Source organism: Pavona decussata, unplaced genomic scaffold (assembly GCF_977016875.1).
Source record: "Pavona decussata unplaced genomic scaffold, jaPavDecu1.1 SCAFFOLD_51, whole genome shotgun sequence".
NCBI lineage: Eukaryota > Metazoa > Cnidaria > Anthozoa > Scleractinia > Agariciidae > Pavona > Pavona decussata.
In genome coordinates, this window is record NW_028145473.1 from 809379 (window position 1) to 836101 (window position 26723).

General features: G+C 36.4%; 2 protein-coding genes across 2 annotated transcripts in view; both read left to right on the forward strand.

The window, feature by feature from the left end:
* The window catches only part of LOC146480979 (leucine-rich PPR motif-containing protein, mitochondrial-like), a 54201-nt gene that overhangs the window by 7343 nt on the left and 20135 nt on the right, over positions 1-26723 (forward strand). The window contains exons 7-23 of the mRNA XM_085108666.1: positions 569-656; positions 4233-4337; positions 4640-4679; positions 6445-6596; positions 7573-7678; positions 8640-8677; positions 10017-10086; positions 10328-10385; positions 12142-12214; positions 13237-13321; positions 14733-14805; positions 15459-15486; positions 16632-16674; positions 16797-16882; positions 24162-24248; positions 24713-24778; positions 25655-25711. Coding sequence (XP_084964792.1) covers positions 569-656; positions 4233-4337; positions 4640-4679; positions 6445-6596; positions 7573-7678; positions 8640-8677; positions 10017-10086; positions 10328-10385; positions 12142-12214; positions 13237-13321; positions 14733-14805; positions 15459-15486; positions 16632-16674; positions 16797-16882; positions 24162-24248; positions 24713-24778; positions 25655-25711 — 1255 coding nt within the window. The remainder of the gene's footprint in view (positions 1-568; positions 657-4232; positions 4338-4639; positions 4680-6444; positions 6597-7572; positions 7679-8639; positions 8678-10016; positions 10087-10327; positions 10386-12141; positions 12215-13236; positions 13322-14732; positions 14806-15458; positions 15487-16631; positions 16675-16796; positions 16883-24161; positions 24249-24712; positions 24779-25654; positions 25712-26723) is intronic.
* On the forward strand, positions 18884-20781 carry LOC146480980 (uncharacterized). The gene has a single exon (XM_085108563.1). It carries the CDS (start codon positions 19057-19059, stop codon positions 20779-20781), a length of 1725 nt encoding a protein of 574 aa, XP_084964689.1. The 5' UTR covers positions 18884-19056.

Below are 26723 nucleotides of genomic sequence, written 5' to 3' on the forward strand. Positions count from 1 at the left end.
CTTCTAGCACCTAGAGAAAGCTACAAATGGCATTTCAGAGCATCTAAATTTCAAACTTTTCTGGGGGAACATGCCCCCAGAACCCCCAAGAGACCATTGCCTTCAGTGCTTGATAAACTCAACCACCTACTTACAAATTATTAAAAGGCATTTGACAACCCTGTTCTTCCTAGAGCTTTGCAAAATTCGTTAATACAAATCCTGCTACCTACAGTTAATGCCAACCAAATTTTCAATATTATAGACTGAGGAAGTTATACCATAAAATCCCAGTTATACATGTAAGCCCTGGGCTTATACGATTAATTCTTGTAAGGGGTTTTGGCATAGGTGGGCTTATATTTGGTAGGGGCGGGGGGAGAGGGGGGCTTATAACCTGAATAAAATTTTCCTTTTCAAATACAGTAAGTGATTTTGCTGGGGCAGACTGCCATTTAAAAATTATACCAATGCTGCAACCAAAAGTTTGCAAGGCCATGCAAAATTAAAGATAACACCCAGTTTGACTGTTAGTAATAATAATAATTAAATTAAGACAAATTTATTATTAATAATGGTTTTCCTGTAGGGAGAATGGTTTGGAGCCAGACTTGGACAGTTACACTGCCCTGTTATCAATTTATGGTGAAGCAGGAAACATGGAGGCCATCATGAAGGTTTGTGGCTATTAATTGCATTCGACGTTAAGAGAAGGCATAATACAATGTATTGGTGTCGCTCCTTCCTGGATGCTGTGCGATTTCAGGGTTTAAGGTGCCATCTTGGACTTGCTGATCACTTGCCTCAATTTCATGCGAGAGCTTTGAATCCTGCTGGCAAAGTGAAGTCCTGCGGGTTGACTCGCTTTGGTCTGGATGCCATGAGATCGAATGCACTTTACTAATCCATGATTATTACTAGTTTATTATAATCACGAATGCTGGCCATTACAGCATGATACATAGAAGTGTGGCCATCTTTGTTAACTTACCTACATGTAATTATGTACAGTGACTGTGCTTTTGTTAGATCTATATGTATGGAAGTTTGATACACACATACTGGATTTTGTGGGCTTGCAAACGCGTTCTCAAGAACGCTTTCCCCTTAAACCAGAATGCTAATTTTTTTTTGCGTTCTCTTAGCGTTCCCTATAAAGCATTCCCTAAGCGTTCCAGTGACGCATTTCCTGTTAGGTTACTTCTGTCTGGCCCTGTCACTCAGTGAACTGTACTTCACTTTTACTTGAAAATGGAGATTTTTAAATTGCTTCTTTATTGTCTTAAAATTAGTTTTTTATGTTTTTATTTATGTTCAATGCAAATGTAAAATATACACAATCTCACATGTATAAAATTGAAAATGATAGAGAACAACACATTCTTAGTGACTTCTTCTTTGATCTCATGAAGTGATGTTGTTTCTTGTATGTGTAATGTATGAAATGTCTCGTATTCCATGTTATATAATATGCATGTACAATGTACATGTACTCAGGCTAAATGTAAATGATTTTGGCAATGAAAGTTATTTCTGTAAGCGTCGCCGTGCTTGTGTGTGAAAGGTCTTACAGTACATGTAATGAGGGACTAATTCTGAGAAGACTATGGAGAACAGGCTATGACCGAGACACAGAACACAGTCAGGTAACTTGTTCCATGGTCCTAAATTAAGAGGATAACGGGAAAGAGGAAGTGGATTGCGCTAATCACATTTTTTCTGAATCTTTGTGGACCGCGTTATCTTTTAGCCAAATTTTGAAGTTTTATTGAAATTCAAAATGACCATCAGTTGTGGTGTGATACATGGCTCTGGTTGGGAAGCGGTTAACGTAATGTAACTTGCATCACAGCTGGAATTCTTGTTATCTTGGTATAGGTACTTAGCAACAGACATTTTTTTGTGTATGCTGAATACCTGTACTTCAAGAAGACAAGTAATAGCAATGTGCGTTGTGACAGTAAATTAAAATCGCAAAGAACAGAGTCAAGTAACATGGCCCAGGGTCCTGAAGTAAGATGATAATGTGAAAGAGGAAGAGGATGGAATAATTGCTTTTACTGATAAATCTTAGTGGACCGTATTGTAAATTAAGATTGTTTTTGTCTTTTAGCAAAATTTGAAGTTTGATTAAAATTCAAAATGGCCATCGGTTGTGGGGGTATAATATGGCCCTCTGGTTGGGAAGGGGTTAAATAATTAATGTAATCTAACTTGCATAGAGCAATATAATACACCTGGAATTCTAGTTATCTTGGTGGTGGTGTTTAGCAACACACATTTTTGTGTCTTGTTAAACACCTGGGCCCAGTTGTTCAAAGCCCAATTAAACTAATCCTGGATTAATGTAAACTTTCATTCGAGTTTAATTACTAATCAATAAAGATTCTTCTAAAAGATTTTTGGCCCTCAGTTTTGACTTAGACTGTTCTTTACCTTTAGCTTGAAATTAATTAGCCTTTAAAACCATTTTTAACAAGCAAGATGAAAACCTCGATTAACTTCTAATCGTAGATTAGCGTTAATCTGCTTTTGAACAACCAGCCCCTGTATGTGACATAAAATTAATATGTAAATTTAGGGGACTCACAGAACAGTACTGATTTTAGTTACAGCTGTACATTGGTTGTTATTGTTAGGTTTTACTCAGTTATCTTTGCATTTAGTAAATCTTGACTCATCAGTTTCCCAGCCCTTACCTTAACTGCCATAACAGGTGTTTTATAATAATTAGGTAATCAATTTGTATTATTCAGGCCCTGGTTGTTCAAAGAGCAGATATTTTTATCCCCTGGATAGGTCACTATGCAGCATATAAATGTGTGCAAGAATTTCCCTATACCCAAAAAGTTGTATATAGATTAGAAGCCTATGTAGATATGTCTAATTGAAGTCTGGGATTGTGTGGAAAAATTGCCAGAAGTTTTGTTGGATTACATTTGTAATGCTGGATAGTGACTTATCCACTGGATAAAGTTATCTGCCCTTTGAACAACTGGGGCCAGGAAGTTAGTAACCAACATACATTATAAATGTCCTTTTTGTTTGTTTGTTGGCAAATGCATGGTATCTCTTCTTTATCAATAATTTATCTCCTCCCACCCTCCCTTCCTGCTTCTTTTCCTTTATCAATGCCATTGTACCACCAGGGAGAAACTCTACCCAGATTGAATCATGAATCAGGTCTCTCAAACTCATTAATGATAAAATTAATGAAAAGAAAATCAAGGAAAATTATCACTTTCTTGAAGGAAGTTTGGAAGTGTGATCTTAATTAGAATCTTTAATCTTTAATGATGCATGTCTTGTATCATAAAATTATGTGAACTTTTGCTTTGAATTTCTCCAAGAGTTACAATGTACGTGTACATGTAAAAGCAAGAGGCTATATCATGCAAACACTCTAAAGAGCCATGTACATGTAATTTCCAAATACACCTTGAAGTTAGTTTAAAAAACTTGGCTATTAGCCTATACCTCATTTTTTTAAACCCAGTTCTTGATGTTCGGAGACTCAGACAATGTAATAGACTTACTCATGTTTGATAATTAATGTTACTTGAAAACAGCATTGAGATAGGGGTAGGGGAGGGAAGTCAAGGTTTTTGAAAATCTTGTGCATGCTATTTCCATAGAGATGATATATGTGTACTTTAGATATCTGCTCCAACTACTGTACATGTAATTAGTTTTGTCTCTTATAACGTTCAAAGTACGTAAATTATCCTAATTTTGTGTTGGTTGCACTCCGTCTTTCGTGCACAGTTCTAAATATTGAAAATTTGTGCTGTTGGGACTGCCATGTAGCCATATACACTGTAGCCTGTCTGAGCTCATTTCCACCAGAAATTCAGGGAGCATGTGCCCCACCCAGAAAGAAAAAACTTTCAAATGCATCTCCATAATCTATGCCCTTTTCCACCCTAAACATGGCAAACCTAAGCCTGGTCACTCAAAGCTGATGTTTCATCAGTACATTGCCAGTGTAATCAGCCAGGTATACCCACCAATGCCAGAAGAGATTTGAAGCATGGTAAAAGACCAGAAGGCGTGGAGAAAGCCCGTGACCGATTGTAGTGCAGTTTAGTACATGTCTTATACAGATCTATGGTGTACATGTACATGTATGTGCTGAAACAGATTCCTTGCATACATGCTGTCTTCACTCTCTACAATCCTATTCCTTGGAGGGTTTCTGCTTATTGTCTTCTTTCAAGGTGCTATGTTTGAGATGCATTTTTCTGTTTTTGTAGACTGTTGATGAAATGCAGGAGAAGCAAGTGTACCCAAATAAGAAAGTGTTCTTGGCAGTACTGGATTCACTTTCAAAACGTGGACATCTTGGATTACTAAGGGAGGTATGTACATGCATGCTCATTGATCTCCTGAGATTGATTGTCAACTCAATTCTCATGACAGCCGCCTACATGTACATTTAGCTTGATTCTCAGTAATTATAGAATAGAAACAAGTACAGTGTATCTAGATTCAAGTTGAGAATTGAGTCTTGAAAGAGACTCTAATTACTTTTGACTCAAGTTCTGTAATTACAGTCAGACTATTTTTTGGTTGTGGTACATGTACAGTACAATGTAGGTACAGTGTATCATTAATAATTATTGTCAGTAATGACCTTTTGTTCCCTAATTTTATTTTTAAGCTTCTTCAAACACCCATCGTGAAGAGTCTCATAGAAGGAGGTAGGACACCATTCCTGCGATCATGATTTTTAACTCTTGTTAACTTAACTCTTAACTCTCCGCCGCTCATTGTTCCCTGCTGCTACCGGCATTCACAAAGGAGAAGAGAACACCCATATAGCAGCTTGGAGCAATGAGAGGTGGCAGCTGTATCTGCATGCTTGGGTTGATCGATAAGCCAGCTTCTTTCAAACTTGATGACACCCTGTCAATCCACTTGGGAATTACTTATGGAGCTCACAAAATACTTTTGAAGATGTTGAAATGCACTGGCATCTTATACAGTGGAGAATTAGTGATTGTATAGAAGTAATACATGATTGCATCCTCATTTTGTGCTTATTAAATTGGATTTTTGTTTCAAATTTACAATTTTCAAATTCAAATTCATTGCTACATGTATAACCCAAAACTAAATGTGAAAAAAAAAAAACAAATTGAAACCACAACATATGCAGCAAAGGTGACCAGCTAACTGGAGTTTGAAATTGGCCACACAAGGTTAATTCTGGAGAGCAGCATAAATTTTGCAAAAGTACGGCTGTACGTGTACATCAAGTGTGGCACACAAATTTTATGATAATCATTTTTTTTATAGAAGGCTATGTCTTAATATCACATTTCAAAATTAATTTTGACAATAACCTGTTGTATTAAAATAGCTTGGTTATAATTATTATTACCTTTTGCATGACTTCACGTTATGATAAATATTCAAAGCACTTGAATAGCAGTGGAAAAGACCCGGAAAAACAAAATAAAACTCTTGTTCGGAGAAAGAGAATAATGACTGAAACTAATGCCCAAGATTCAATCTTCTTATCTAACACCGGTTTCGGTTCTTGAGTCTAAAACTTACGTGAATGTCAAAAACAATTCTTACTTTAACCGTTTGTAATTTAACAGAAAAATCTGTGGAGGCATTTTAAAGATATCTCAATTTATGCAAAGTAGGAACTCTTATTCATTTGCGCTATATTTTCACTGTTTTCAAACATAAATATCTTGAAATTGGAGACACCCATGAAGCTCAATATACATTTGAATGGTTTTTCTATGAGGAAAGACCTTTTAACAGAAAAGACAAAGTGTCAATTTTTTTTTTGCCAGAGATATTGGTAAAAAAGGCGGCAATAAACAAAATCACCCCGTAAAAATTGATTTATTATTTACTTGAGAACGCTCTTACAGATTTTTTTTCTAATTCCGCCTACAAGTTGTCTAGATTGAGTAGTTAAAATCCATAAATTTTGGTCATAAAGTGTCTGACTAGATTTCAAGATAATCAACAACGTTTAAAATGAGAGGCTATGCACTACCGTTGCTATGGTAATAGTTGTTGCTTGGAAACCGATATGAAAATTAACGTTGATCATATGTTGAAAAGATGATGTAATACAAAGGAAATCGAAGTTTATCTTTTATGCGAGATTGTAACTTCAAAACTTCCACCCTAAGTCCAGAAAAACTGCTGCGAGCCTCCTTAACATCACCACCCAGTGACGTCACAATCATCTGAACTGAGACAAGATGTTAATTAATCATTGTCTACATGATCTTACCAGTTATAATGTAGTTTAAGACCCTGACCCTTGGTAATTTTTTTAGAGGACCCTTCTGTAAACCAATTTTGTGATGTTGGCATCCTCATTTAAAGATTACCCTCAATTGATATTGACATCCTGTGAGTTGACTTTTTCATAGCTCAACAACAGACCCAGTTGTACTAATGCATTCTTAATGTTTTCTTGTGCGTTCTTTGCAGACTTGAAGAATCTAATGCTAGCTGTAGCCAATCGTGGTGAGATCAACAGTGCGTTCATTTTTCTGGGTCATATGATAGAAGCCAGTTCAAGCAGGAAGACATCATTAAACCCAGAGTCAGCCTTGCTTAAACAGGTCATCCTGTCAGGCCAGGTATAGAAATCCCTTCCTGGATAATAATTTAAGTCTACTTGGCATCGTGGCTAGAGCTGTAAATTAATGTATTTCATAAAAGCCACATAGCCTAACTATTAATAATCATGTTTGCATTTTGTTTTTGCATTTTACTGCATTTTTTGGTCAAAATTGCTCGTTCAAATATTTGGCAAATTAAACTTGTTTTGTAATATGAAATTGCTCTTTGAACATCGGGAAGGAAATATTAAGGTTTTTCTCCTAGGGAGAACAAACCATAATCAATTTTTAGCAACTTCTCTAAAATGCAAAGGAAGAACTTGACAATTTTTTTAAGTTGCAATCCATTTCCATCCTTGCAATCTGCAGCCAAACATAATTGACAGTAGTTTCTTTACACTAGTAAGGTTATTGTTAACAAAACTCAACCATTATTTTTAATTAACAATTCCATTGAAACAAATACATTTTTTGGCCATTCACAGTGACCCTAAAATCAGTGACACTGCCCCTTTAAAATCTCCTTTAATTAAGGCTACTGTAGTTTACATGTACTGATTACACTGTAATAATTATTATAATAAAATTATTATAATTATTAATAATAATATTATTATAAGTATAATTATTGGACTGTTATTGGCCAATTTGACAAAGAAAATTAATTGACCTGTTTAATTAAAATCTGTGGCAGTACTAAAGATGCCTTGAATCAGGCTGATTTTCATTCTGTGCTACTCCAACAGAAAAAAAAGGAATCAGCCTACTAACTGTAGCACGTACATTGTAAATTGGCTCGTGTGACTGAACCTTCTAATCAGGACCAACAAATCAGGGGAAGAGGGGGGGGGGGGGGGTCACTTACCACTTTAATACAGTACTGTACTTGCTATGGGGTTGATTCTCTGACTCATCAATTGTGAGATGTTCAACTTATTTGCGCTAACATTTGTTTGACTAATATTAGTGAGTTTTAACGTTTGTACTTTTCTAGCCAACAGATATCATTCTTATCACCATTGATGAACTGCACAAGTTAGCAACATCAAAAAATGTTTATGAAGATGCTTTAGAGATATCATTTTCTAAGAAAAATCCAGGTACATGTGTACTAAATCTTAGGTTGGGTTCGATTGACCGTATTCCATGATAATAATAATAATAATAATTTATAAACAGAATAGCTGTTAGATTTCTCTTTTTAAGTAAATTTGGGAAGACAAAATTTTGTGCAAACTTTTGCTAGTACATGAAAATTGAAGAGCCACTTTGTATTCCAGTAACTCCAAGAACCTCTCATGAGGGATTTCTTGTCATCATTGTACTTATTCCTCTTCCAGAGTAGGGTCAATCAAATGCACCCTTACCATTTTCTTTCAAGCGAGTCTTCAATTTTTGGAAAATCAGACCAGCATTTATTTGTTCCTGGTATTGTCCTTGGCATGGGGTAGGAAGAGAGGCAGAGGAGGGTCAGGGATTTCTGTTCCTAAGAGAGAGTTTTTAAAGCATGAAAATGAAACCTAGGGACAATTGGAGACAGATCTGGACTAGTTGTATTCAAGCAATCAATCAATCAATCAATCAATCAATCAATCAATCAATCAATCAATCATTTAACATGTTACATCTATTAGTTTAAAAACTTGTTCAAAATACAAACATGCATAAATAAAATGTATGACATCATACATTCAGATCACTCAATATAAAAAGTTACAAAATTTATATAAAATAATATAAACTATAAAACTATAAAAAAACGCTCTAAAAATTTACGATCACAAAGTTTATCTTTAAAGTCATTTATATTCCTTGCAACACGTACATGTATGTGCGAAGGCAAACTGGTCCATGAAAAAAAACTAGTTTGATTTGTGTTTCCTTAGTTATAGGTTATTGTTGTCAGTAATGAATCTGAAACAAGAGAAAAATTAACTGTTTTGGAAATTTCCAAATATCAAAAAATATCAAACCACCACTTATCAATTTTGTTTTGATTTACAAAAAAATGGAACAATGTTCTTCTTGTTTTGGTTAATTACCATGATGTTTTATTTTCAGAGATTACTCATGCCATTTTACAAGAGATGCTTCAAAAGGTAACAAATTAATTTGTCTGTACAAACGAAAAAATAGAAAATCTTACAAGTGTGGATGGTAATTAAGGCAAGTTTAAGTATGGAGTGACTGCTTTGAATGCATCTTTGTCACTCAAACCTAACCTTCGACAGTTCAACCTGTCTTACCATAATCAGACAAACATGTGGCAGTCTGTAGCATTTCTTTACATCATGGTAACATAGAAAGCCATAAAAGCTTAGAACAAGCATTCATCTTCCAAATAAGCACTCTTAATCCCCACAAAATCAAGGAACCCTTTTCATTAGACTAGTTTGTTCTTGTTTTCCATGTTACCTCGCTCCCACCAATAGCATACATGTAGCTCTGCTGCTCACTAAAATAATATTATAAACCACATACAATGGGCTACAAGTCCTTGATTCATTCTGATACATGTAAAGGGTAAACGCTCAAAAAGTTAACGTCTATTTGAATAGGCTGATGTTCAGTTCTAATACATGTAAGTACAGCTGTCGAGAACTGGTCTACAGCGAGAAGCCTTACCCCTTTTAAACAGTTTCAACAATTGCCCAACATTCGTTTAACAAAAGTTGAATGGGTGTTAGCAAATGTTGGATGAACCGGGTGTTCAAACAGTTTCAACGCCATTCAACATTTTCAAGAACAAAGAAAATGATGATGCAATGTTGAATGAAAGTTAAAACCAATATAAATTTGATTCAGCACAAGCTTTCAGCATTTCTTTTTATGCTTTCAACAGATAAGATAATAAGATAACATTTAATTGAAAACAATACATGGCAGCCAAGGGCTGAATTGTGTACCATTAAAATCTAAGTGATAAAAATTACCTTAATATATAATAATGCTACAAAATAAAGTGCTATTAATTAATTAAGTTTGATTTAGTTCGAAAAAGCTGTTTACAAGATCCAAAATTAATTCACACAGTATTTATATATTAAAACACGACTCAATAATAAAACTATTTTCTTGCACGTTGAAGTGTTTATTTTTTAAAAGTCAAAATTCCGTGTTCGTTGGAGCGAATATTTGCAGGCCTGATGTGAAGGCGGCAATAATGCCCGTAGCCTATGATCTGAATCACTTGGGATCTCATTGAAAAGCGTGACACAAATATTACTGTGGTGGACGCTAAGCAGCGCTATCTCCAATGTTGAATGACCTGCTCAAACGCCCCGACATTAATTTTCATTCAACAACTGGGTTGAATGCATGTTGAAGCAATGTTGAAACCATTTAAACAGGGCTTAACAATCAGCTGCCCCACTGCTGACCAGTGGTGATTAGTACCATCACTGCTAATAAGATTGATTTTTGAATATTCATTCACAGAAATTGAGAGTGCGAGTCCATTACTTCTACCCACTCCTGGCCATGTATGCCAATGAACAGAATGCGAGAGGTACAGTATGGTACAGTGTACTGCTGCATTATTCCAAATGTAATCCCTAGCTGGCCTTTTTTTCAGAGAAGGGCTTGTTTTCAATAGTGTTTTTGAACAAAATGGATTTTGCTTATTAAAGCCTTATGAAGATATAAATTATATTTCGCTAAGTAAATAAATTAATGTCCCGTAATTGTTAATTTTAATACTGTCTTATCTGTTGTCAGGATTCAATTTGATATTTTAATTTGTTTTGTAGGTGCACAGGAAGTACTAGACTTAATTGGAGCCAATGGCTTTGGCATGACGGGCACAGTGTATGTACAGCAGTGTTTGTTTTTCTTTCTTTAAGCCTTCCTTTTTATCCTAATTCTCCTTTGCTTTGCTTTGCTGGCTTTCTTACGTGTACTTCCTTACTTGCTTGTTTGCTTCCCTCCGTCCCTTCCTTCCTCCCGACCTTGTTTCTTTGGTCTCTTGGACTGGGACCGAGGGTTTGTCAGCTCATCTCCTGCTGTTTCAGTTCCCGTTTCCTTAAATGGGCACTGTCACGGTGATTTTGTTTCTTTTGGTCAAAAGTGCTCAAATATTTGACGAAAAATCTTTCTGCTAACATGTAATTGCTGTTAGAACACCTGGAAGAAAAATATTAAGGGACGATATACTTCTCCAAAGAAGAACTACCGGTAACTATAATCAGTTTGAAAGAAATGTGATGTAATATTTCCAGCCTGGTGAATGAATAAGAATGATGATTATTCTAGAAAGTGACGCAGGCATACTCGGAAAAAAGAAATCCGAGTGCTCCTATCAGGAGTCGAACCTAAGACCTTCCGATTACTAGTTCGGATGCTCTACCACTGAGCTACAGGAGACTCGTGGGAGCTAAGGCCATTAAACTAGGTTCATGGGACAAACATCCTGCATACTGCTAGGATTTGAATGTCGAACGTGTGGTTTATGAAAGAAATGTGATGGAATATTTCCAGCCTGGTGAATGAATGAGAATGATGATTATTCTAGAAAGTGACGCAGGCATACTCGGAAAAAAGAAATCCGGGTGCTCCTATCAGGAGTCAAACCTAAGACCTTCTGATTACTAGTTCGGATGCTCTACCACTGAGCTACAGGAGACTCGTGGGAGCTAAGGCCATTAAACTACAAGTAGGTTCATGGGACAAACATCCTGCATACTGCTAGGATTTGATTTGATTTAATCAGTTTGTAGTGTCTTCTCTAAAATACATAAGAAGAACTTGAAAAAATTGTTGCATCCATTTCATCCCAGCCATCTGCAGCCAAACAAAATTAGTTCTAGTTTGTGTGCACTAGTAGGGATATTGTTAACAAAATTGAATCATTATTTTAACGATTCCACTGATTCAGATATGTTTTATGGCCACTCAAAGTGACACTGCCCCATTAAGTTCCACACCAAGATGTTTTAGGGTGCCCACACAATGCATTTCTTGAAAATGTCATTCTTCAGCCTTCCCTTTCAAAGCACATGGCTGCATCCATATCCAGCAGCACTGACGCAATTATCCTCTTGGGCTAAAAGATCCTAATACATGTACAGTACATACTGTACAAGTCATGTACATGTAATCTTGTTGATACCAAGTACACGTACATGTATAAAAAGAAGCTAACCATGCCCGATTACATCCAGTCATTTATTGTGCACAGCAAGGGCCCTGATATCAAAATGTGTTTTCTCCCCACACTACATCATATATTTCCTCTTGTTACTGATTGGGAGAATTTGTTTAAAATCAGGAAATTTGTCATATGGTGACCATTTCCATTATTTTCATGACTTGGATGTAATTTGAATAAAAAGGATCACCAACAAGTGATACTATAGTATTCTGGTCACTGCTGGGGTGTTTAATGGGTAGAGAATGGGTAGTGAGTGACCTAGCTAAAGTTTTTATTGCTTTTTAGCAGTTTGGCGAGCTTACAGAAAATTTTATAGGTTTGCGCATTCAATACAAACAGCTCTTACTATCCATCTGTAACTAATCGCTGGTTACCATACCTCATGTACAATTATGTTGTCTGCTTCCACAACAGCTTCAGGTTCTTGGTGAAGTCTTACGGCAATCCAGATGCAAGTGATGTGGATTCCTTCCTAAATTTCTCCCAGGTGCCGTGAATCATTCCTACAGCTGTATTAAAGTCAGTGATGGGTGACCAGTTTTCCGAAAATGAAATGAACATTTGAATTCCTTTTTGTAATGTCCAGCATTTGAATGGAATCACATTTATTCCATCTTGAGAAATCAGATGCAAAAAAAAGTCAATTTAACTGAACAATAAAATTGAAAATACATGTATTTGGGAAATGATAAATTGTGCAGTTCCAAAAAGGTCTTCGGAAATTCCTATGGGGAGGGGAGTCTTAAAAGTCAAAATTTTAGAAGCAAAGTATGAAGCTAAACTGGAATTTCCTGGTAGGATGGGGGTGCAAAACAAAAAACCTTCCATGGGGAGTATAAATAATTTCTGGAGCTGCACATTGTTATTTTTGAAATATTTAATGCTGTAATTTAAAAATATTCATAGCTTTATACCGTCAATAAACTAGTCAAGAGTAATTTCTACAGGAACTCTGAAATCTTGCTGGTGATGTTCAAAACTGAACTTTTTTAAGAACTCCGTTCAAATTTTAAAAATACCAGTCACGTATGACATAGATTTACTGTAAAAAGCGCAACTTAGAAGAATTATCACAATAAGACTGAATAGATGTAGATTCTTTAAATTGAAGGTATACACTGTAAATTCACAATTCACAACACCATTTAAATGTGTATAACACTGCAGTTTTATAAGCATGCTAAAAAACTTAAAACAAAACAAATAAAAAGAGAATTGTGGTAAGGCTTTGTATCAAAGCATTATTATTTTATCGTGAACTGCCCAGTTCCAGGATTGTCATAAATTGAGGCATCATGAACAACAAAATAAAATAGAGCACATTTTATAAACTGTTTTAACACCATTTCCACGTCTTTAAATGCCTCTGTTTAATTAAGCGCATCAAAACACTGTTTCCTTGAGTCACCTTTATCACCTTTGTCACCAGTTGAGTCAGATTTATATTGATTGTACATGTTGTGGAATATGAAGGGTTATAGAAAACTGATTAAGGCATTCTTGTTTCAGGATATACCTGTGTCCAAGTATTTGTTGACCACGGTGGCTCAACTGGTGATGGCTTCAGGACAACTGGAAAAATTGGAAAAAACTGGTAACACCTAACATTAATTTCCACAGCTGAAATTTGAACGCTAGTCATTCTATTCACTTTGTTCAACCAAATGAAGATTGCAAATTTTGCCTCTTAAATAACTTCTCCCATAACCAGTCTAATATACAGTAGGTCACTTTGAGGTTGAGCAGGGGACTGGGTTGAGTTGCAAATTTTATCTTATTTATAAACTGACACTACCATATAAGCGATCATGTTAAGATTAGTCATTTGGCTAGGTTTGACCAGTGTTGTGTGGTTGAATAACATCCAAGTTATGGACCTCAAAACATGGCTAATTTTGATTGTCTCCCAAAACCATGCAAATTCTTAAAAAGTTCCCAATTTTTTTAACCCCTGTAAAATCCTGTCAAGGTCCATAACTCTGGTCATTATTCAATTACAACTGTACCAAATTTGGGCAATCGACTAATGTTAAAGTGGCCAACTTATACAAACTGGATAAAATTTACAACTTGACCTAGTCACCTGCTCAACCTCAAAGTGGCCTATACATGCTGAATGAGTAGCATGTGGGAAGGTTGGCAAGCAAACACATCTATGAGAAAATTCTGTAAACTCCATGAAAACGTGGACCTGGGATTATTGTGGGTGGGCTGTGTTACAGTAAGACGCAGCATAATTATTGAGATGTTGGGGCCATGAGAGGATGAAAAGTACTTTGCGAGAGCCAACATAACGTCTGGATCAGCCAATCAGGAGTGCTGAAAACAATAACTAATCAAGGGGTAGACTCGGGGTGGAAAATGGAAAACAAAAAGCAAAACCTCAGTGTACCACCAGAAATATATTCTCCTCCGGCAAATGGTTTTCAGTTCCTTTTTTACCCATCAGCATTAGACCACTAGCAATCTCTTTCTAAATTTACATAATTTTGCCGTCACCTTGCGCACATGAGCTGAGGAAAAAAAGTACAACTGCTCACAGTCTATATAAATCTTAAATAAATCTTGAGCCTTTTTGAGCCTTTTTTCAACCAAATCTTGACTTTTAATAGGCTGTAAAAGTTACGAAATCTAGCCATCATCTGTCCCATGACCGAGCTAGTAAGGGGCATGGGTCTATTCCTTACATGACGTTACAAACTGCTTTGCATGCATTTTCACAAAGACTTAATAAATGCAAATCAGTTTGTGACGTCAAGTAAGGAATAGACCCATGCCCCTTACTAGCTCGGTCATGGGACAGATGATGGCTAGATTTCGTAACTTTTACAGCCTATAAAAAGTCAAGATTTGGTTATAAAAAGGCACTAAATAGCGCAATATGTTTCGAACAGGTGCAAAGATTTATTTAAGAGAAAAAAACATTTTGGGGCTGGGTGCACTTTAATTTATAATGTCATTATTATCTTTAACTTACAATGTACAAAATAATGACTTTTTTTCAGTTGAATATGCCAAAAAGGAAAACATCAACCCCCTGTGTATTTCAGATGGCTTTGCAGACTATCTGTCAAAAAAGTAAGCAAACCTTAAAAGACTACAACTTAATAAACTACTTTTAAAAGGGTGGTGCCTCCTTATATGGATGTATCTTTGCTCGGTTTATGACTATGCAGGAAAAGCTGATCTTAGCAAGGGTTGTTGGAATCGAAAAAGAAAACTGGGGGTAACCATGCACACATATTTCAGCGATAACAACAACAAAATTCTAAAAAAGTATTATAATGCAAAACAGGGTATGGCATTTTTTCCCCCAAATTGAAGGTTAATTTAATCTCGCAAAAATGCAATTTTTCCAGAATACTAACAAGGAACTTGAAAAAATTAGCCAATTTTTTTCAAGTTGCAACCATTTCCATCCTAGCCATCCCCAGCCAAAGATGATCAATACTAGTTTCTGTGCACTAGTAGGGTTATTGTTAACAAAACTGAACCATTATTTTAACGTTTACATAAATATGAATTTGGTTTTTCAAAATGACACTAAAAATGGGTGACACTTCTCCTTTAATGACCTTCATTTGCCTCCTTTGACCAACCTGCTGAATACCCCTCAGGTTTAGGTGTAGCTGGTGGTTATGTAAGTGGGATTGAATGTTGGAAACTCTATCTTTTGCATATGAGGTTGTAGGTTTTCTTAAATTTATCTTTACTTTGTTTTTTTCCTTTAGGCATTTTGATCCTCAGAATGGACTTCAGGTTAGCGTATATTTAATAATGTTAGATCAATTCCTTTAGCCTGTAACAAAATAAACTGATCTTGGTTGAAGATTTTTATATTATCAATGGTAAATGACCTCAAAATAAGGCTCTAATGAATGGGATCCAGGATTGAATGGATTTTTTCCAATATTATGCAAAAATATCTTTAAGGCAGAAATGCAAACTAATTCTTTAGATTTTGTGAGACGAGGAGGGCTATGCTATCAGTTGCCCACTTTCATCAGATACGTTAAACATTTCAGAAATTAATTTGCCGGAGAACCAGTTGGTTTGTTTCTTTGTTCTTTTTAGTCATTGCTTTTGTTTATGTATGCAACACAACACTTTATTGAAAACAGAAAGTTACAAGATAGGTATATACCTACCCACAAATAGCTACAGCTAGTCGAGGTGGGTAGGTATGACAATACTAAACTAAATGCAAATAAATTTGGTGTATACAAATTGACATAATTAACAAAGCAACAGCAGCAACTTAAATAAGAAGTAAACAAATAAGTGAATATACATGACAAAAAGGATCCGTAGCCTATAATAATTTGTTATCATTCCATCTACATGTACATGTAGCAAACCGCCAAGACTAGCATAAGCTACTTGCAGTTGTATATTTTAAATGCAGCAAGGTGATAGGCCATTTCTAAGTTGCATTGAACCTCATAGTTTTTATTATGAAAATTAGTTTTCATTCGTATGCAAGCAAAACTAATTTTCACAAGAAAAGTTTTGTAAGTACTAATGAAGCCTCGCTTTTGCAATGAGATTCAAAGCAACTTGGAAATGCCAGATGTGCGGATGAGTAAATGACTCAAATAATAAATTAAAGTAATTATGAACATTCTCCAACATTGCTGGTGATTGCAGTAGAACTGAATGCCTTTAACCCTTTAAACCCCAAACGGTGATTGGGATCAAATTTCTCCTTAAAATATCAGTGCTTATTCAACCCCTGAGGTCATGAGAATTAAGGATATTATCACCTAATTTGAATTTTCTTGATATTTTCATATCTTCTCACCAGTACTTCCATAAGAAAAGTATGGGGATAAGATAGGAGAATTTATTGTTTGATAGTAGGGGTAAAAGGTTGAATTAATGTTAACGTTGTGCTCTCCTTTCAGATTGTTAAAGCACTTAACAGCCTTGACTGTACTACAGGATTATGTAAGTTACTGTAAATTTTATTATATTTATTTAAATGTACATGTAAAGTTATACAGTCATAAAATAACTCTCCTTGCTAACTGATGTATGCTTGTATCCTTTTTTGTTGTTGTGTTCCTTAGCTACCGTCATTTATCAAGCATGTGACAAATGCAGTAAAGAACGAGTCATGAACAGAGTAGAGTTTGTTACTCTCCTTCTAAGAGAAGTAAGTTTTCCCGTTACATGTATCGATAATAAATGGTTCTAAGGGCTGAGAGTAAGGTTAAGGTCGCGTTTGATTGACCATAAGAATAAGGCGAATAGCTGCAAGATTTCCTTTTTGAAATGCATTTGGGAAGACATTGCTGCAAACGTTTGCTGGCATACATCAATTAAACATTCATTTTGCACTCCAGTGACCCCAAAAACGTCTTATGGAGGTTTTCTTGTCATCATTGTATTTATTCTTATTCCGGAACAGGGTCAATCAAACGCACCCTAAGTATCTCATTTATGTCGAATTTTAAGTCAAGTTTTTATTTCACTCAAAAGGGCCTGAATTTTTGTATGTGGCATTCAATCAATTTAGTCAGAGAACATCGCTCTATTTTTTTATTTTTACTCATGTCAAAGCGGTTTTTTTTTACCACTTTTCCTTCTCTTATGTTTTGCTGCCTCGATATTTTGGCACTTACTGTCAAGTCCTTTCTTCACTGGCTATCTGTTTAAATGGAGTGCTGAGAGCATAGCCGATAGTTCTAGGCCGAAGTACAACCTACAGACATTTTTTTTATTATATTTTTGTTTGCCACCAAATATAATGAATTGTATACTAAATAAAGGAAAACGGCGAGCAAGCCCAAAGAAAGCATATGGCTTATGTAGCATGTGCATCCTCAACTAATGCTGAATCACAAAGATTAATGGAACAACAAAGGCGAGATAGTTTATAAACTTGCTGTTGCATTAGAACTTTTGTTTAGCCTTTAAAAAAAGAAGAAAGGAGATCATTGTTTTTTTTTTTTTTTTTTTTTTTTTTTTTTTCAGTTCGTTTAGTGTTAAGGTTAAAGTCCTGAGTTTGTTGGGTGAATTCGAGCCCGAACCAGTCTCCTCCTTCTTCTACATTTCCCAAAATTTGATTTTGGCGCGTTTTGCTGCCTTCGATTGAATGAGACTTCACCAAATTTTAAAGATTGTTTTCATTTCGCCGAAGCGCTTGAATTACGCTTTTTGGAGTTTTTCCATAGTCTTTGACTCTTTTTTTCGCTGATTTTAAGTTTCGTTGGCTGTTCCTGTATTCCAAAAGGAACGTTCCTCTAGTGTGGACTGTTCCTCGTTTTTGTGTTCCTATTGACTATAAGAGGACCAGATGTTTTACAAGGTAGGAACAAAACGTTCACTCTAGTGTAAAAGAGAACATATTGTTCTCAAATTGACAAATAAGGACTGTTTTGCTCCGAGTTCCTATCTGTAAATGGAACACATTGTTCCCAAATTGGTCATTTAAGACTTTTTTGTTCCGAGTTCCTATCTGTAAATTGAACACATTGTTCCCAAATTGGTCATTTAGGACTGTTTTGTTCCGAGTTCCTTTCTATTGGTGGAACACATTGTTCCCAAATTGGTCATTTAGGACTGTTTTGTTCCGAGTTCCTATCTGTAAATGGAACACTTCGTTCCCAAATTGATAAATAAGAACTGTTTTGTTCCGAGTTCCTATCTATTGATGGAACACATTGTTCCGAAATTGATAAATAAGGACTGTTTTGTTCCGAGTTCCCAACTGTAAATGGAACATATTGTTCTCAAATTGATAAATTAGGACTGTTTTGTTCCGAGTTCCTATCTGTGCATGGAACAAATTGTTTCGAAATTGATAAATAAGGACTGTTTTGTTCCGAGTTCCTATCTGTGCACGGAACACATTGTTCCCAAATTGATAAATAAGGACTGTTTTGTTCCGAGTTCCTATCTGTTGATGGAACACATTGTTCCCAAATTGGTCATTTAGGACTGTTTTGTTCCGAGTTCCTTTCTGTTGATGGAACACATTGTTCCCAAATTGGTCATTTAGGACTGTTTTGCTCCGAGTTCCTCTCTGTGAATAGAACATATTGTTCCGAAATTGGTCGTTTGAGAACAGATTTTGGACCATTTTTCTACGCATTCCCATTTTGTTCCCAAATTAACCTGGCCTTTGGGAATGAGGCAAACAAGATGGCGCGCTCAGACCTGCTTGGGCGAGTTTGGTGGCATGTCACTGTCATGAATTTTGCACAATAGTAATGAGGGCGGGCAAGTAAGGGCATGCTTTGGCAAATACAAACATATATGCAGTTCCTTTGCTCGTCATCGGTTCCTCGGTTATGGTTCAGATTTAAAAGAGATCGTGTTGACTAGATGCGCTTAAAAGGCAAAATGAGCAAGAAGTATAAAGTCGATTGGTCGGATATCGATGGAGCGTCGCCCAAACCGAAACGGCTTCACTTGGAAAAAGATGAAACCGACAGCTTGTATCACTGCCCAATACAAGAGTGCGACCATGATGGATTTCAAAGTCAAAGAGGGTGCAGAAAACATGTTTATAACAAGCACAGTTGGTTCTTTTATTTTGATGAAAAGCCCAATTCGAAAGAAATCACAGATTCGCGAAATGTTCCGATGGTGGAACCAATTCAAGATCAAACAACTGAAACCACAAAGCATGCCGTAAAGTTACTTCCTTCGTTTTCATTATCGTGTGACATTGCCGAGTTGTTCACGAAATGGTTGACTGGAAGTGGTGGCGGTCACAAGAAGGATCGCGCAGCGCAACAAATAGTTACAAGATGCTTTAAGTTTCTAAGATTTTGCTGTGAAGACGAGGAAGAGTTGACTTTTGACGTGGTGGACTTTAGTTTATGTTCTCCAAATTTGTTGTTCAAGTTTATCGACTACTTACAAGAAGAATGCAAGCTCGGCCATGGTGGGCGTTTAGGCTACATAGACGCTATTTCTGAAATGATCGACTTCAGAAAACTTCATGGCGCATCAGAGGCAGTCTTTCAAAAGTTCTCTGCAACAGAGTTGTACCTCAAAAGAGCGCGAAAGACAGTTGCAAAGATGATGCGATTGCAGTGGACACACGACTTAGACATTGAAACACTGGAAGCAAGAGGCCACTGGGCAACAATGGAGGAGCTGTTGGAGGTCGTGAAATTCCATCTGCCGCGCTACGAAAATACCGTGAAGATTTGCAAATCGAGTCCAGCTCAAGTTAACCCCTCGGACTTGACATTTGCCACGAAATTCGTGGCCATGTATCTGTTCATCAAAGTGAAGGGGTCACGTCCTATGACTTATCAATATTTGACGGTGGACATGATTGATAGAGCTAAGGAAAAGGGTGGATTCATTGATCAGAAAACGTTCAAGACTGCTGGAAAGTATGGATTTGATTCTTTGATTCTTTCCGATGCAAACATGCAAGTGCTCAATGGCTACATCTCGTACGTTAGACCTTTGCTTAAACCCAAGTGTGATTTCGTTCTCGTCAACAGAAATGGAGGCCAGCATGGTAAATTGGGCGAGATCATGAGCAAACTGGTGTTTGATGCAATTGGAAAGTACATCCATCCCACGCGTTATCGCCAAATTGTTGAAACGCAGAGCCTCAACCAGCTCACTAGCGAAGAGCAGAGGATTTTGTCGGAAGACCAAAAACACAGCTCTGCCGTTGCTAAAGTTCACTATCAAAAACAACGATCCCGAGAAGTTGCTTTGAAGGGTCACGAGTGCCTACAGAAACTACAAGGCGCCAAGGGGTCAGAAGTGGACGAGGACGTCAACGCAAGACTCGGCGATTCAACTTCCACCGCCGGGCCTTCTGTTGAACCAGTGGAAAATGTCAACACCTCCCCCAAAAAGGACGCCCTGCCTAAAAGAATCTTGCGCTCTCAGAGGAACATTCGTCATGTTTTGAAATTCACAGCAGAAGAGGACTATTTTCTAAAGGAAGGAATAACTAAGCACGGATTTGGACAGTGGACAGCGATATTGAGAGATCTAGATTTCAGGTTTCAGGAGGGTAGAACTGCCGATTCTCTTAAGAAAAGGGCTGCCTCGAAAATGCCGTTGAGCGAATAAAACAACAACAACAACAACAACACTGCAAATGCAGTCAACGACGCAATCTTCATTTTAATTCTCTCTCTCTCTCTCTCTTTTTTTTTTTTTTTCCAGTGGCCATTTTCTATCACCATTCACAAACACACTGATGTATATAATGTAATAATTTTATCAAGCCGACCTAACCTAGCCGTACATGTTCCAGTTCCAACTGTCTGTGTAATTACCCAAAAACAAACTTTAGGTAATGTTGAACAAACTCGAGCATTCATTTTTTCATTTTCTCTGTGTCTCAGTGTTTCTCTATTTTTGCTGCTGGCTAAAATAGCTCAGAATTGTCTTGCGTGGCTTCTTGTCCCTGACTTGAGTTCGTTCTCCAGACTTGGGTCTTTTTCGCAAAGTTGATTACTAGGTGCAGAAGTTGTTAATTGCACTTTTTCATGACAAAAGGGGTAACAATCATCTGGTACCGTTAAGGTCGTTGTTGATCATGTTGTCACATTTCGAAAAAAAGATGACAATGAAAATTTGTCCATCAATCTAAAATCACTGGGTGAAGGTTGTTTTGTCCGCAAATACCGTGAAATCCGCCCTACCTACAGTTTCCTTCGAAGAGCAAGAACTTCCACTCTCTGACAATGTGCTAGTTTACCAGCAGAACATTTTTCACAGAACTGTTAGATAAATGTTATTTATAGTCCCTTTTCTAACTGTAACTGTCTTCCAATGAACATTGTAAGACATCTTCAGTGTAAAAGCGAAGTATTAAGTCATATTGCATTTTTATAGTTCTGATGTAGATCACATAAGGCAAAACAAACGATTAAAGCAACATGTGTCGATGTAGTTCGTTAGACTCTATGACACACTGCTTACATTATTTTCCCATGATAATACGTAGCAATTACCAGTCGAACTCTATTGAAGCAGCCCAAGTTTAGTTTCTTGTTTATTTCACATTCGTTACGGACTTTACTAAGCATCGCACATCAAGAAATAAAAGTATTGATTACTAGGTGCAGAAGTTGTTAATTGCACTATTTCATGACAAAAGGGGTAACCATCATCTGGTACCGTCAGGATCATTGTTAATCATGTTGTCACATTTTGAAAAAAAGATGGCAATGAAAATTTGTCCAAGAATCTAAAATCACTGGGTGAAGGTTGTTTTGTCCGCAAATACCGTGAAATCCGCACTGCCTACAGTTTTCTTCCAAGAGCAAGAACCTCCACTCTCTGACAATGTACTAGTTTACAGCAGAATTTTTTTCATGGAACTGTTAGATAAATGTTATTTATAGTCCTTTTGCTAACTGTAACTGCCTTCCAATGAACATTTTGAGACATCTAAAAGAGAGGTATTAGGCCATGTTGCATCAGTCATATTACGCAAAATCCGTGAAATCCACCCTAACACCACAGTTTTCTTGCTGGTCTTTGAACTTCCAGTTTGAAGTGGCAGTTGACAGGCTGATATCTTTTTCTAAAATACGGCGGAGTTTACGGATTTCACGGATATTTGGAATATACATAATTTAATACTTCCTTTTTTATCTGTAAGTATCTAATATATATTACATATATATGATATATTAATATATTCTCTTTAAAGAGGAGTATTAAATGACATTCGAATATACGATTTCCGTAAAATCCGTGAAATCCACCGTAAATACAGTTTTCTTGCTGGTCTTTGAACTTCCAGTTTTGAGTGGCAGTTGACAGGCTGATATCTTTTTTCTAAAATACGGCGGATTTGACGGATTTCACGGATATTTGGAATATACATAATTTAATACTTCCTTTTTTATCTGTAAGTATCTAATATATATTACATATATATGATATATTAATATATTCTCTTTAAAGATCCTTACAGTTTAAAAAAGGAGTATTAATTGTTATTTGTATGTACAATTTCCGTAAAATCCGTGAAATCCACCCTAACTAGAGTTTTCTTGCTGCCTTTGAACTTCCAGTTTGAAGTGGCAGTTGACAGGCTGATATCTTTTTAAAAATACGGCGGATTTTACGGATTTCACGGATATTTAGAATATATGCATTATTTAATACTTCCTTTTTCAACTGCAAGTATCTTTTATGTATTGTAATATATTAACATATTCTCTTCTTAGATATTTGCAGCTTAAAAGAGGAGTATTAAATAACATTTGTATGCACATTTGTACGTACAGTTTTCTTGCTGGGCTTTGAAGTTGCAGTTGACCTGCTCATTTGTTTTCTTAAATACGGCGGATTTTACGTATTTGGCGGTTTTCTGAGAGTTCCCTTTCAAAAAGTGAACTTTAAACTAAGAGAGGACTGTTTCGGACCTCTTTGTTCGTTCTCAGAGTTCCAAGGACATCTATGGAATTGGTGCTTTTAAAATCAGCAAGCAAACTCAACGAAAATCAAAAGCACTCCAGACGTAATGTTTGCCATCACCTCTGTCCAACTACACTGCTAGAAACAGATTAGAAACATTACGCCAAGATATTTTGCTCAAAAAATCACAGGGAACAGAAATTTTGGGAAACGATCTCCTCCTCCTCCTCCTCCTTCTTCTTCGTCTTCTTCTTCTTCTTCGTCTTCGTCGTCGTCTTCTTCTTCTTCTTCTTCTTCTTCTTCTTCTTCTTCTTCTTCTTCTTCTTCTTCTTCTTCTTCTTCTTCTTCTTCTTCTTCTTCTTCTTCTTCTTCTTCTTCTTCTTCTTCTTCTTCTTCTTCTTCTTCTTCTTCTTCTTTTAGCTGGACATGTTTATCTACTCTACAATGTATGTCTTCATGCAGTATGTTGCCATTATACCTGTATTGTAATTCTTGAGTTTTCTTGAATTCGTCAGTTTAATTTATGAATTGATAAATAAGTAGCCATTGCAGTTATGAGTTTTCAAAGATCAAGTTTATTTTTGCCACTATGAATGAAATTACAAGTGTAATAATGATAAAATAAAAGTGGCGAGGAAGCCCATGAGAAACCACAAGGTTTTGAGAAGACAACTAATGCAACTGCGAAAGAAAGACTGAACACATCTTGGCTTGAACAGGCCTGAATTTTAAATCAGGCTCTTCTTTAACAGCTGCTTAAGTTGCATACACAACTGAGATGGTGACTCATTTCAACCACAGTTCAAAATACATGACTTTAGTATATTTCACTTCCAGTTTAATTTATATTAGTCTGTTCGTGCAATTATTATAAATGATATAGTTAGAGTGATCGTACATTAATTTTATGTTAACTTGTTTTCTTAAGCGCTAAAAATGGCACCATACATGTAGAAACAAAGAGTATTATTAAAAGCTGGATCATTGTATAATGCAATTCCAGGGATTTGATTGGTTCAGCAGCCATGGTATATTTGTTAATTATATCATAATAATTTAATCATTGTTTTCAGGGCCTGGACAACATCCTGGAGTCCCGAACATTCACGAATGTGATGGCGAGTTTAGCATACAATGAAATGCCAACTGAATTTTATGAGGTACGTACCAATTGCTGCCAGAACAGAAAAACACAGAGCTCCGAACTTGTGTTCAGTAGTCTCTGGCAAGAAAACAATGAAGTAATAAACTCATGCAGTGTTAAGTGATTTAGCTATTGAATGATTATTTCTGGTGTTGCATTTTATTTCGCTGACTGTGTCATTTATTCAGTAGGCTTAAAATAGAGCATCACATTTCTTTCACTAACGGGACTCATCGACATCCAAATCCTAGCAGCGTGTAGGATGTTAGTCACATGAACCTTGTTTATGGCCAAGTTTCCACGAGTCTGTTGTACATGTAGCTTAGTGGTAGGGCATCCGAACTAGTGATAGTAAGATCATACAGGGGGTATGATTCCCTATGGTTCGATTCCTGTTGGGAGAAGTCGTCTGTGTCCCTGTCGAAGAAAATACCGCTATCATGTATTTGTAACAGTGTCTCTTCACTTTTGTGCCTTTAGTTTGTGAGAGTAATGAAAGAATCTAATGTGGAACTGGACATATATCATTACAGACAAATGCTTAGGGTGAGTAAAGAATATAATTGTCACTTGTACTCATAAGATGATTACTAATACGGGGTTGCAATGACAATGGGATAAACTGGTTTGTTTGTTTTTTTGAGTTCAAGGGAAACTGAACAAGTAGTTTAATCAAGTGGGGAAAAATCTAAGTTCCTAATTAAAGTTAGTGAAAAGTCGTGTAAATTGAAGTTTTTAGCTTTTATGTTTGAAAACGTATGGTTTCTCTTGTTAGTAGGGTTCTGTTGTTTCAAAAAAATTGCTTTTGACTTTTGTGGCTTTACTGACAGAATTCAAGGAATTCAAGCAAATTTATATCTTTAATTCTTAACTTTTTACCCTTTGAAACTTAACTGTATTCAAATGCATTTAGAGGATTTACAGTATATCCGATTTATAAAATAGTCTTCTGACGAGTGTAAAACTTGTGTTTTGATTGGTGTAAAAGAAGTTTGATTTCAGTATGACAGACGATTGTTGTTATGAGCTGTAGTAAGTATTTGTGGTAAGAAAATCGTCTTACCACGTTTTGAGGACATATGTATGTTATCAGAGTACATACGCACGGCCAAATGGAATCTATGAAGCCTTAGAGAATCTCAACAATTGGCGCCCAGTTGTTCCATGCCTGGGTTAACGTGAACTTTGATACAAGTTTAAGTACTAAGCAATAGAGTTTCTTCCAAAAGATTTTATTCCCTTAGATTTGACTCCGACTTAGTAAAATCAACGTTAGTAACGAGCGAGATGGAAACCTCGGTTAACTTTCAATCGGAATTTGCCTTAATCGGCTTTCGAACAACCCGGCCCAGTTCGACAAATCCTTTTTAGTGTAACTCTGGTGGACTCACTTGCGTTATTTTGTTGATTACTTTGTTGTAGGTGTTGGCATATGACGGCAAGGCAGAGGCTGCACAGTTCTGTTTTGAAAAGGCTGCGGTAAGATATGAGAATTAGACTGCAAGCAGTCCCTTTCTGGTTAGTCGAGATGGTGTGCTCATAGCGCGAGACTGGAGCGAGGAGAAATAAACGAGAAGAGACTTTCCCCTTTTTTCCGCCTCTCCCCAAGCCCCCTTCCGCTCATTTGCTCTAGTTTTTTTTTCGCGCTCGGCTATTTCGCGCGACCTCTCGACTATCCAGAAAGGGACTGCTTGCAGTCTATATGAGAATTAAAGGGGACCTTCATTCTGACAACGAATTTACCTTAATATATTGTTGAAATAATGTCTAATTCTTTTTAGTTTAAAAAGTATAAATAACATTCAAGCGTGCTAAAAATTAAAATTATCACCTTTTTTCGCTTTTAAATTTCTTGCGCGCCGCCATTTTGGATTTTATGACGTCATGTGGTTGCCTCTATTGTCAGTAAGCAGAGCGTCTTTTGTTTGAAACAATTGGTCAACCGTATTATGTCATGAAATCCAACATGGCGGCGCCCAGGAAATTTGACTGCGAAAAAAAGCGATAATCAAATCCTGTCTTGTCCGACACAGAAATTTCGTTTCCATGTTTTCAAACGAAATTTGAAAGGAACATTGTATTTCCAACAATTTAACATTAATTTATTTCAAGAGTGGAGGCTTCGTTTAAAAGTAATTGTAATATTTTCATTGTTGGTGGATGAGCTTACAGAGAGGTGCCATGGGCTTTAGTGAACATAGCCGACACATTAGACCCTTCTCCAAAATGGCGGCAACAGATTTGAATGAGTTAAAATTGAACTGAATGATACCAGCACTGGAATGAGCACCTTTACTTTAGAAACCTTGCAAAGTTGCAGCATATTAGGTGTTATATCAGCTTGGGAAATGTAAGATGAAATTTGACAAATTTACAGACGTTTGTATGACTGGGGATATACGTCATAAGAGAAAAAGATATCTTCCAACTATTTTACATATTGTTTGGAGTAAAAACACGTGATTGTGGGCAAGATTTCTGTTTTTGTGAC

Bases quoted from the DNA above. Each gene is read 5' to 3' on its own strand.
- LOC146480980 (XM_085108563.1), top strand. From the start codon at position 19,057: ATGCGCTTAAAAGGCAAAATGAGCAAGAAGTATAAAGTCGATTGGTCG.